Source organism: Lytechinus variegatus, chromosome 13 (genome assembly GCF_018143015.1).
Source record: "Lytechinus variegatus isolate NC3 chromosome 13, Lvar_3.0, whole genome shotgun sequence".
Lineage (NCBI taxonomy): Eukaryota > Metazoa > Echinodermata > Echinoidea > Temnopleuroida > Toxopneustidae > Lytechinus > Lytechinus variegatus.
The window spans coordinates 1,566,501-1,580,138 of record NC_054752.1 but is presented as its reverse complement, the minus strand read 5'-3'; the positions used below and the strand labels follow the sequence as shown (position 1 = coordinate 1,580,138).

The 13,638-nt window shown below is 35.6% G+C and overlaps 1 protein-coding gene across 1 annotated transcript; it reads right to left on the bottom strand.

Annotated features, from left to right (window-relative positions):
• Nucleotides 1-1,010: 1,010 nt before the first annotated feature.
• LOC121426763 lies at nt 1,011-12,045 on the bottom strand. Its single transcript, XM_041623151.1, has 8 exons — nt 11,537-12,045; nt 10,045-10,120; nt 9,018-9,230; nt 7,373-7,546; nt 6,710-6,871; nt 5,651-5,747; nt 2,605-2,729; nt 1,011-1,831 (listed from the first exon to the last, which is right to left on the bottom strand). The coding sequence occupies exons 1-8, from the start codon at nt 11,588-11,590 to the stop codon at nt 1,218-1,220; spliced, it is 1,515 nt and encodes a 504-aa protein (XP_041479085.1). The 5' UTR covers nt 11,591-12,045; the 3' UTR covers nt 1,011-1,217.
• Nucleotides 12,046-13,638: the final 1,593 nt, after the last annotated feature.

The following is a 13,638-nucleotide window of genomic DNA, read 5'->3' as shown; positions in this document are numbered from 1 at the left end:
CTGGTCTCACTGGTTTTCATACTGGTATCCAATTTAAGCTGGTTTTACTGGTATGTTCTACTGGTCCTCTAACTGGTCGAACTGGTCCTCGTACGGGTCTTACTGGATCAATTTATTACATGCATTGGTTTGTTTTACACCATGTCAGTGAAATGTAATGGAAAAGATGGTTAGTAAATTAACCTTTCTGCTGTTATTTTAAATGTGATGTATGAAATTACACATTTTCATTGTGAATTAGTTCACACACTTATTTAGAAAGTTTTTAAGCAACAACGAGTGCCATTGCAATGATATTTCATTCGAAATCCTGCTTTTCTTTTAAAAACAGGAAATATGCTAATGAGGTAAACCACGTGATCAGCATCATCAGAATTGCTGGCTGGTGTTGACCAGTTCAATTTCAAACAATGAATTGTTTTAGACCAGTTGACTATATCAGAGGATATAGATATTGTTTTGATCTTAATCATAATTAAAGGAGATAATTATTTTAATGATGTTAATATTATGATAATATTGATGATAATAATTACAATATTAATATCAATGATAACAGTAATAAGAATGAAAACAAAAATAACATAATATTCAAAATAATGATAATTATGATAATTACAAGAATGATGATAACAATGATATATGGAAACGTCAATAACTTTCTCTGAATTGCAAGATTCATTTTCCATAATTCGTCAAATGATCTGACTGGAAATGAAGTCATTATTTATCGGACCAGTAACACCAGTTTGATGAAAAACAATTTAACTGGTATTACTCCTTTGCTTCAACTGGAATGCAATTATTTGAACTGGTCCAGTTAAAAATCAACTGGTCCAGTATAAAACATGTACTGGAAACCAGTAAAAATCTACTGGAAACCATTTATTGAACCAGTTACACCAGTTTGATGAAAATAATTTAACTGGCATTACTAATTGCTTCAACTGGAATGCAATTGTTGGAACTGGTCTCCAGTTGATTTTTACTGGTCCAGTTTAAAATCAACTTGCCCAGTAAAAATATACTGGAAACCAGTAAAAATATACTGGAAACCAGTAAAAAAAAATACTGGTCTTACTGGTTTTTCCCTGTGGGATACAAAGCCCCTCACCACTCCCCTAAGTGACCTTCGGGCTTACTGAAACAAAAATAAAAGAATGCCGACGTCAGACCTGTGGTTCTAGTCACTTTATAATCCACCAAGAAATTGATTTCTAAACATTAGTTTCTGTTCTGGCCATTGCATACTCGTATGTGGGTACTGTGTCGTTCATCGATGTCGTGGGTGAAGTTCTATGGTCAATGAACGAAATGTCAAATCTTGGTTCCATGGCATTTATGTAGGAAGGGGGTGCAGTCGGTTCCGAAGTTACGTCTTCGTCATCGCTAGACGGCGAGGACGACAGCGACGGCGGTGTTATGCGTTCTCTGTGTGTAATATGATCGTCCGTTTCTACTGAAGTCGATCGCGACGTAATGATCTGTGATGTGGGAGGGTTGTACATCGCTTCGTGGTGTCTCCTATGATGGCTGGGAACCGTTCGCGTCGTCCGAGCCTGGAAGCGAAGCCGACGTCGAATTCGTCGAAAACATAACGTGCATGGTGTAAAGCACTCTGTTACCCGGTCTACACAGCACTCAAAGAAACTCTTCAAGCATTCCATCATGATAGTAAAGACAGTATTCTCCCGCTTGCCGTAGAAGCAAACTCCGAGTAAGAAAAAGACTACTGTAAGTCCCCAAGCGATGCCAGGTTTAAGATCACGTTTCGATGGGTTGGTTTGAGGGCCATAAATAACCTCGGTCCAGTACCTTCCTCCGGATCCATCTGAAGATTTGAACAAGAATACATTTTAATACAGATATGACATCAGCGGCGTACCCAGGATTTTCCAAAAGAGGGGCAAATTGTTTGGAGGATATTTCGTCTTCAAAAAAAATGGACAACCAATAAAAAAAGGGTCCTCAAGTTAAAAAGAGGGGGCACACGTCTGTTTTCATTGCATTTTTACATTACAAATTCTTAATTTTGCTTCTCAAGGGGGGGCGTCCCCTGGATCAGTTGTGACTCGTCCGGGGGGGAGTCCGCTTCCCCCCCCCCCTTAGGTACGCTAGACGATATGACATGCATATTTTGAAGGCAAAGGATGAGGAGTGGGCCTAACAATTCACACCCTATACCTACTATCCAACAATAATCAAGTATGGATTATTACGTAGACTATAATGTCGTTATCGCAAGTCAGTTTAACATTAAAGGCAAAATTGTCTCCCCCCCCCCCCCCCCCCTCCGCTTAGGAACGGCATCGAGAGAACAGCGGATGAGAAAATAGTGGGATGAATTCTGAAAAGTACGCTTTACTTTTTAAAACTCTACTGAAATGTTTTTGAAAATTTATAAATATTTTTTGCACTTGTTTGGCAAATTGCATTAGACAACTTAATACGGCTGGACATGCTCGTATGTTTTACTGGAAACCACAAATCATATAGGTGTAGACAATATCAAACGTAAACCTGTCATTGAAAAAATGAAATGGTATTCATTATAAATATAGTACTTAAAGGGATTACAGTGTAGTAATTAATTTTGACACTAACCCTGAGATTTCTTGCATATAAACTTCTGTTGAAGTTGGCAATCTGAAATGGACCATAATCCACTTGCACCAAGCTCAAGAACATAACAACCCGAATCTAGATCTTTTGAACTTTTAGATCTGAAACTAAAGAAATGAAATAATGAATGTAATAATTTAAATGTCACATTGATAAGTAGTGAAGTACTAGTTGTCTCCTGGCACCACACAAAGATTATTTAAAGGGATGGTCCGGACTGAAATATCTCAATACATAGAGTAGAATTCACTGAGCAAAATGCCGAAAATTTCATCAAAATCGGACAACAAATAATGAAGTTCAAAATTGGTAAAAACAGTCGTCATGAATATTCATTAGGTGGGTTGATGATGTCACATCTCCACTCTCCTTTTTCTTATGTTTTTACATAAAATCTTATTTTTTTCATTATTTCATATACTTGTGTGAATAATATGTCTCCCTTATAATGAAATAAGTTGCAGTAATAAATATCTAATGCACTAAATCAGTTGTCAATCCAATTTTTTCAGTTCTTGCAGGAAAAAAAACCACTCATAGATTTGTGTACGCGCATTTGTGTACAAATTAATGGAGGTGGAAATAGGGAACCGTGCGTGCGACTGAATAAAGCGCTGCTGTATGAAGTGAATGGTGGTTACCTATATCATGATAATGCCGTAAGTTTGATGATTAAAATGCTATACATTATATAAGTAATAAGATATTAAGATAATTTCCACAGAGTATTAAGAAAAAGTATGTTTAAGATAGTGTAGAGATTCTTAAACTGTAATAAACACGTGCGGCGTGTAATAAACGCTCGCAGTATGCGTGTCTGTGTAATGTACAGTAAATGGATGTGAAATGAACTTGAGTTGCTGTGCGCACTCGATTTGGCAAGGTAGTTGTACTTTATGAGCCGAAGTGTGAAGTTTTAAGAGTATATTTGAACGTTATAAAGTTAAAAGACATAAGCTTGATAGATTAATTCAGGAAAAGTAATATGAGAGTCGAATGAATATTTGAGTTTTTGAAGGGAACAAATGTTGAATTTAGCGGCGTGATGACGTCATAGGCGAGATTCGTTAGAGCAGGCATATGGGCGTGGTCTCATGTATTGATTGACGTTTGTTTTCGTTTTAATTCTACCAAAGATAGGTGAGGTGTATAAAGGCACATTTAAAAGGTTGTACAATGACAGTTTGAGTACTTATCCGATTTTTAGGAACTTTTAGTTCAGTAGTTTTGTCAAACAAACGAAGCTTTAATTTATGCAAGGTCAGTTCAGGGTCACCCGTTGCCTTTCTTTTGTGTTTTAAATGTTAGTTTGCAAACGCTAGCTAAGAAGGATGCCTGTTAAGTTGAGAATATATATTGAATGTTTTTAAAGGGTTTCTTATAAATTTAGTCGGGCTTAACTATTAATCTGGTTAATAAAGCTTTTTGGCAAGTTATCAGGCACATTCATGATATAACTGAAATTAATAACGGATATATTTGTTAATTGTGTTATTTAATAGTAAGTTAAGAAATATGATATTGTAAACGGAAAACTGATTTATTGGAAATTTATGAAGCATTTGACTAAGACTTAATGCAAATACATATGCAAATGAGGTTTATTTCTAGTTTCTTTTCAAGACGTTTTAAAGATTATGTAGATTAATTATAAACCGTTTTTTTCTTATATAGATGAGGTTTTAGTATTTATTTACATCATCCACTATATACAGATGAATATTTATATTTATATTTCAAGTTGTTTTAAAGAAGAAAAGAAGTATTTCTGGTATGTAATGACAACAGATAATTCTTTGTGTCAAATCATTGGACATATGTTTATGATGCTTTTCCGTTTTCTGTCTTTACAGATTGAATAAAATAAGGTAGTGAGCCTGCCTGACTATACAGTTTAAAGCGGCCTTTTCTGGTGTCTGTTATCTCTGAGTCTTCGACGATCCAGTTATCCGATTTTGATGAAATTTTCGGCATTTTGTTCAGTGAATTCTATTTTATTTATTAAACTATAAATACTTTCAGCCTGGACCATCCCTTTAAGATAATCGTTGCATGCGCATTATGCCGAATAGACTGACTAAGAACCAATCAGGGTCCTGTCTTACAAAGAGTTGCAATTGATCCGATCAATCACAACTATGGACGGCCAGCAACGTTAACATCTGTTATGCATGCTTGTTCTAAATATTTTCTAACTATGTTGTAAGATCATGCATTCAATGTTTTCTTAAAAATTCACTGCGCTACTCTATGTTTAGTAAGAACATTGTGTAAATTACTCGTAGAAAAAAATTATGACACTGATGGATTTCCAGAGAGTTACGATTGATTGGATCAATCGTAACTCTTTGTAAGACGGGGCCCAGGACTGTCCTCTCAAATTAGTGATCAATCGCTAACATTAATAGAATGTAGACAAAGGTGGTAGTAGTATAGTCACTAGGTCAATTAATATATTCAATTCAATCTAAAGTTTTACCCAATTCCTATTAAAAAAATAAACATAGTATAGGGAACAGAATGATAGCAAATACAACAATGATAGCGCAAGCAGGTGTAAGATAAGAACATGTGCATTGTAGGCCTAATACAAAGATCATTATCGGAATGGGGTAGTCATAATTAAGAAGGAATTATCATTTATTGATTTATTTATTAAAATATCTTTAAACGGGATAACAAGCTCATATTGACTGTTGTTAAAAAAAAGAATATAAAAAAATGGATACCACTTTTCTGGAAGAATGTCTACCAGTAAGAAACAAAAGGGAATTAAGAAGAAAAAAGAGACTCTATAAAGGGGAAATGGATAAAAATCAAATTATTGGAAGTAAAGGTCTTAATGAGACTAGAATATCGTACTTTTCAATAAATAAATGACCTATTTAGATATTGAGTCCCTCCCCTCATGTCGCATTAAAATAAAGGATATAAATAATGTAAACGGCGATGCTTTAGTGCTCAACTACCGTGCATTTGGTCAAGGTCTCGACTGTCTTTTATTGTCAATAATTGATCAATAACTCACTTGGTGTAATAAAGTGAACTCGAACCATCAAGCCAGTGATTGCTTTCATCAGAATAAATTCCGATCCATACTAAAGACGTCACAGACCTAAAGGTTTCTGGTAAAAATAAAATGATGTGTTTTGTGGGGTGGTAAATGATAGCCATGAATGTTTCTCATGCGATTCATAAAGGAACGTAAGTTGTCACGAAATGGCTCAACTTGGTCGAAGAAAAAAAACATATATTGTAGCTCCCCTCCCCCCCTCCCCCATCTTTCTAGGTTTGTTATTCATGTTTACTATTATAGAAAATATAGAACCTTCTTTGGGGGGGGGTTTAGTTATTGATCATACAGAGGAAAATCGTTTCATGCAGTGGAGGTCGCTCTTTGAATCGATTTTTTATTTAAAGAAATATCTGGAAACCCGATCTAGGCGAGACTCGAACCGGCATCCGTAAGATATTAGTGATTGAGTCAAACCAATGGAGCGAGACTCGAACCGACATCCGTAAAATATTAGTGATTGAGTCAAACCAATGGAGCGAGACTCGAACCGGCATCTGTAAAATATTAGTGATTGAGTCAAAACAATGGAGCGAGACTCGAACCGGCATTAGTAAAATATTAGTGATTGAGTCAAACCAATGGAGCTGATCGTTGAATTGCAAATCATCCTATTTAACATGTTTAATAACTTTTCGTGTCGCCATGAAATTTCATGAGGCATAGTGTGACTAGATAAATCGTGTTATAATGGTGGGCTTTTACCATATAGTCTTATTTATGAAACATTTACGGTATATTGCCATCTCGTGTTGGGTACACAAGTACTGACAGAAAAAAAATCACGAATGTGACTCTGTTTATGGTCCATTTTGAAAGTCTGTGGACGAGCATGGTGTCAACCCTCTCATGACATTGCACAAAATATTAGGTTTTGGCAAAAAGAATGCTATATCCATATAATCAAATTTTGTTGTCCTATCAACATGATCAATTTGCCTAAGTTTTTTTATGGAAACTGTCAATTGGTAGACTGGCATTGGAAGATTGAAAGTTTGAATCGCATGGTCTTACCCACAAGGAAATCATTTTCATCCTGATCAAAGATAGATGTTAGGAATCCTCCGTCATATCCACATCGTGATGCCGCCTGTTGCCATGGTAATGATTCATGGTAGAGTTTATAGCAAAATTCATTTCTGCTAGCCCAACCAACTGGACATGATACTGCCGAATCTAGACAGAAGGGTTAGGGTTAGGGTTAGGGAATAATTGAACGTGAATATATAGTAGGCCTACTTTATCATGTTTATAGCCCACCCTCATTTAGAATTAAGCAAATTCGTCATTTTGCATTTAGTTTGTAGACATTTTGTTAAAGAGTAAATAAAAGGGGCAGTACCCACCGTAGTCAGCACCCTACATCAAATTTTCATGGTTTTGTCTTTTTACTCGAGTAGAATATGCCAATTCTAATCATAATTTTCTACAATATATACAAATGCTTATGTCTCTCTGTGTTTCTAATGATAAGGGATTACAATTTCAGATCCGTATTTACTTCACGAGATGAATGCCTACCCATATTTTATTCATAGGCCTATATAAACCGAAGTTTTTATTATGATCATTCCGGCGCAAAAAATAGTTTTCGGCATTTGAATCAAGTATTGACTGATAATTTTGCTTGTACATTTAAGTTGTCACGTTACTAAATGTTATATATCGATGGCATACCAAAGTATTGGAACTCTAGTGCGTATCCCGATCGTTTGGATCCAGTCGTCTTATCATCGGCTGATATCTGAAACTCAGCATAGAGGGCGGGCCCGCTGCTGGTTATGGTGTTTGGGTTTTCAACTTCAGGACCACCACACAAAACAGCAATGGGTCTAGCAGACGATTCTGAACCTGGAAGAGAGAGGGGCAAAAAAAAGTGAAGAGTGGAAAGGAAGAGGCGAGGTCGAAACAGAAAATAGGTATATAGTTTTCGCGTTTACTTCGGGGAAACTCTTTACAACGCATCCGTCGATTCCTTTGAAAATGCAATTTTGAATGACAATCAGCTGATGAGGCTTTGGTCGAAAGTTGGTGGACTGGAACAGCAGATCATCCGATGATTTGCACCGAACAAACAAACTCAGGCGTTTTCCATAGTCAAGAAATTTCGATGCTGTCCCGGTCCACCAACTTCCGACAAAAGCGTCTCAGCTCTCCAAAATGCGAAAAGTCCGGATTGAAGAACATGAAGAAAGGATCCGTGGTTAGTTAGTCATAGTTCTTGATGTCATTACTGTATCTACTGTTTAATCACATTGAAACCTTTATAACCTATAATGAAAAAATAGAGTTGTAAATTAAAGGTGCAACGACATGATTTATACTTTAATTAATTATCTTGAAAAATCCCAATTTCAACACTTGGGTTAAGTCTATAATGATATCACACCGTTGGTCAAAGTCCATTGATTTAAAATGACTTTTGACCTTGATCATGTGACCCGAAGCTGGTGAAAGATGGTAATAGTCTGTTAATTACCCTTAAATCCAGCGTTCATGAAATAGATTATAGATGTAATATATTTTCAAAGTTATGATGACAGTTCAAAAACCTATCCTTGTTTATTTGGTTAACATTTCACAGATGTTTCATTTCTTCATTTCCAACAAAATTCAAAGCTGGACATAGGCCTATGCACTTTGCTCAAATGAAGTCAATGCAGTAAACAAGATTGTAAAATCATCACACTTGAAATGGCTATGTATCAATCAAAAAAGTAATTATGACACTAAAAAACAGATTTGTATTTTGTGAAAATGGAGAGGTCCACTCCATACCAAATTAATTCAGTGTAAGTTATAATGGCATTTATGGGCACTGAGAAGGCAAAGAAACATGATGTTTGTTAACATAAACGCAGAGACAATTACCTAGAATGAAAAAAAAAATAATACTGAAACAACAGAGAGGTACACGAAATTAAACATATGACAAATGAATAAAACAAAAATATTTCAATACGAAGCCGCTGTCAAAAAAGTGGCACGTACGCATTGTCTCGCTTCTGCTATGCAGGTGAGATAAAATCACTCGAAACTTTCCAACCACTGTAAAACAAAATATCGGGTAACATTTACCACCACGAGGGTAATTATGTACCCAACGAATTTGCTGCAGTTTTTTACCCAAATGCGGGAAGCATATTGTCCAGTAAGGCTGAAAAATAAGCAGCAGTTACTTTAGAATGGTCAAAATTTTAATCACACTGGATAAATATTAAAAAAACATAAGAAATGCCCAATGTTGGTTGGACACATAATTACCCTCATAAATCACTTTTCCCAATATTTTTTTAGAGTGCAGACACTCCTCACACCTTACCGTCTTTTATCAATAAATATTCTCTTTCACAGTTGCAACAAAGTAAATCAATATGAAGCACTTTAACTTGAATTCGCCATGTTGACCCTGCTCCCGGTATGGTGATATTCCACGAGCATGGGCTATCTCCGAAATATGAATCAGGATTGTTTGTCCAATTTATTTGATGAGGTCTTGAGAACTCTACGGTTTTTCCAGAATCTGAGCATTGGGCTGAGTGGAGAAAGGATTGCAATGAAGACATTGTTAAAATATAAGACATTTTTTGTGTCAGGTGCATCTAGTCGGAAATGGGGCACTCACTCGCCCCCTTTCTCCCTTTTGCATAGAAAAACAAAATAACCATGATAACCACGTTAAGCCCGTCTCTCTAATAAGTTGTTTAATCTTTTTAACAATTGTGCCAACTTTGTTGACATTGTATTAACTTGTTAAAACAATAATTGTTGAAACAGTTTGTTTAAAACTTTGAGCAATAGTAATCAGTGACGAGCTTTCACAATGCACTTAAATTGGAAATAGCGTTTTTTACCATGTGTTTTGCCTCTTGATTCGTGGGGGGGGGCTTTTTTGTGAGAATTTGTTTGCCCCTTCCTGTTCAGTTTGCCTGAATCAGCCCCTGAATTGCATCCCTGAACTTAATGATGGTCTGAACTCTTCCTGGCGTAGCATGATGATTCTTAACACTATCATATTTCATTGAGGAACCTCATGATACATCCCATAATAACAAGGTGTAATACTTATTTTATTCATAAGGAACTAAAAGATAGTTATGAAACACGTCTTTTACTTAGTTTATTCTGAGTAATATACACGTACATGTAACCATGACAACTAGGAATCTACATGTTTGATAAATCAGACATAATGGCTACCCGCATGTGCTTGCTTAATTTATTGTGTTGTATATATATATATATATATATATATATATATATATATATATATATATATATATATATATATATATATATATATATATATATATATATATATATATACATACGGTAGGCCTACTACATACCTTTACAGTTAGAAAATAGATCGAATGCTAATATGACTGCAACTATGAAGTCCCAAAGAAATATTCTGCCTGACTCCTGTCAGATAAAAAACAAAGACAAAATGTAAAGACAAAATAAGCAAACCATCTTTATTTTCTCCTAAATTATCAATTATACTGAGAAAAGCATGGGTTGGTTTTTGCGTGTAGCACCCGAGGATATTGACAGAAGTTTTCCAAATTAAACTTGATTACAAAAAGAAATGAAATAAAGATCGAGAAAAGAGACATAGAGAGTTTAATCAAAAATATGAAAATTTATCATTTCAGAGTTTAAAAATGTTTGATCAATACAGGATTTCTCTTATCATTTGGGGATTTTCGTAGTTTGCAACATAGGCCTAATAACATATAACGCATGGGACAAATTCTGTATTCGCCCCAGAAAAGAAAATGACTAAATTTCATTTTCTCAACTTTATGTTGATGATTACCCAATACAGATGAATTTTAATGAAAAATTGAAAACAAATATTTGTAATGGGGTGAATTTTGTTCGTATTGGGTTGTATAAGTTAGAGAAATATGGAGAATTCAAAATGGCCGCAAAGACCAAGAAGGTATGGGTGGGGACTGCTGCCAATATTTCTCTACAAATAATGTCCACACTTCACTCGAGGAAAGGTTTTCCTTTATTATATTTTGCATACTGCATGTGCTTATACATCACCTCTTTAACGCACCATTAATTCGTAGATATTTGATTTTACCAGATTTTTTTTCACAACCAATCGTTCACAAACAGATTGAGTATTTTGGGCGATCGATTTAAAGGGCTCGTTCTCATTGCACCAAATACTGTAACTTATTTCAAAAATTATTTTGGTGCAGTGTGTTTCCTCGAAACCTGCGACTAGAGGTATATTTTGCACGAGACATTAATTATAAAAAAAAACGTTTTAAACGTTTTAAAAGACATTTGTATTACTTTCTGCATCACAGTTTAATCAAACAGATATGTGGAAACAAGCTAAGGTCAAAACATCTTCTTTTAAGATATACCTCTATTTGGTAAATTAATCCAAATATATGCATATTACATGTAAAGCCATTATGTCTTTTACATCTTCAGATACCTGAAGAAGGCCGGACTAAATGGCCGAAAGCTTGTATTAATAAAAGTTGAAGAAATCCAGGCTACGTCTCTCGCTTCAATGCTTTTTGAGCTTCTTCGCCAATATATTACTCACTGAAGCACCCACGCAATGTTTAGGTCCTTGCTCATATATATACATATATATATATATATATATATATATATATATATATATATATATATATATATATATATATATATATATATAGTTCCTACCTGTGTATTAGTATATATATATTATAAAGGTGACAGTACCCCCAAATAGATAAGCCTAATCATGAAGTTTTGCCAACGTTAATGTCACAGAGGAACATATATACATATATGATCATAACATAATGACATTTCAGTTCCTACCTGTTTATTAGTATTTCTCGCTGCTCCCAGCGTAGGCATATTCACTGCATCCATAATCAGTTATACCATTGATGTTACAAACACCATCAGAAACTATAGACCGATATGGCGTCCATGAACAATGCATGAAGGTATACGGTTATATCCTCATCGATGACCAAGTACACTATACCATTCATTTATCTATGGATATATGTGATCCTGGTTTCACAGAGTAAAGGTATGGTGATAGCTTCATTGTAATAACAGCGAACCAATTAAAAATGATTCGTGATACATACAGATTCCATGGCAACGTATACACATCCTCGAATAATTGACATTGAACGACATGCCTCCGTACAGTTTTCCCCTCATAAATCGCTTCTCGTCAGTTTTGATCTTCTACATGCATATACATGCCGCTCTTTTACCACTGTCGTTGTCATAATTGATACCCATTTTTGTGCCATGGAATGATATTTGAATAGAACGCTTGCTCGGCATTAATAAATAAATGACGTCATAATATCAAGTCTAGTATAGCTCTCCACAAACTGTATAGTATTCAAGTGATTTTACATTGGCATGCATTTCTCAGTTTCGTTTTGAACTACCTATAGACAGGACCCCTTAAACGATTATTTTGCTGGGGTGCTGAAATTTGACAAGCAAACGGTGTCACTACAAGGTGAAGGCCGTTTTGATTCCAAGAAATTTGACCCCCCCCCCAAAAAAAAAAAAAAAGTTTTCACTACAAAATGTGCATTTTCCCTATATTTTTCCATATTTGTCACACCTACCAGAATTCCCGAGGGTGCGTCCTAAATATGGAGAATAACACACGTAGCACCCCCTGGGGAAATCTTTGGGGTGCTTCAGCACCCTCAGCACCCCCTGCTTCCCAGGGACTATAGACTATGGTCGTGTATAATCTGACGCTGCGCAGACTTTATAGCTAATGCAAGAGGGAACTGCTATGCAACTTCGTCTTCTACCTCTCATTTTGATCCATAGGTAGATCCATGCTAGTGGGGCCAACTGAGGGACCACTCCTCCCTTATTAGGTCAGTACACCTCGCAATTTTTGCTGGTGCCGTCCCCCCCCCCCCCCTCCATGCCGTGACACGGTACGCCACTGTATGCTGCAAACTGTATTTTCGTGGTAATTAAAGAACAAAAAATAAGTTAAAGGGGGTACTCAAAGATAAATTTGAACTAAGATAACAATACACTGCAAATGTTATCAAAATCGGACAAGGAATTATGACATTTCAGAAATTTGCATTTTATTTCTGTGAAACAGTGATTATACGCTTACCCTCATGAATTAGTATGCAATTAGCAAGCTGATTATCTCACTTATTTCTTTGCACATTATTGTAAATTTTGTCCACCAAAAACACAAGTTGCCAATTTAAATGCGTAAGAAATCGTCCAACGAAATCAGACTAATTCTTCGTTGTATAATAAAGGATAAAATTGGGTATGTCCTAATCATGATAATTGGTATAAAACAAAACATTTAAGTCTGAACTGGTCCCGTTGTTTATAATTGAGATTTTGATAAAAAGTACCGTTAATACTAGAGAACGATGAAACAACTTCATTATTTTGTTTTTATGCTCTTCTGTAGCTAGAGCTAGCCATCTTTGACAGGAAGTTCATGCCTTATAAAGTAAAAAGGCCAAGGTGATATTTACCTGATATCATATTTTCACCGAGAACATGCACACGGTATTGACAAAAACGGTCCCTAAACAGGGGCGGATCCAACCTTCGCCAATAGGGGGGGGGGGTTCAGCCATATTTTCCCCGATCGACCGCTCGAAGATGATTTTTTGTTTGTTTCTTTGAGGGTGTAGTTCTATAAGTCACTTCTTAGCTTTATTCTTTAAATCAATATAAATATATAATGTCATAATCCTTATATTAGAATGCTAGAGCGGAGCGCGAGCAAATTTTTTGTAAAATTGTATGTATTTTTTCCTAAAATTTGAACATTCTGAAAAAAGTGCCTGCAATAATTTTTACGAACGCAAAGGGCGAGCTGAAATTTTGATACATGTTTTAAACTGATCGGAAAGGTTGGCCTACCTGTTAAAGACTGCTTGCAGTTGGCC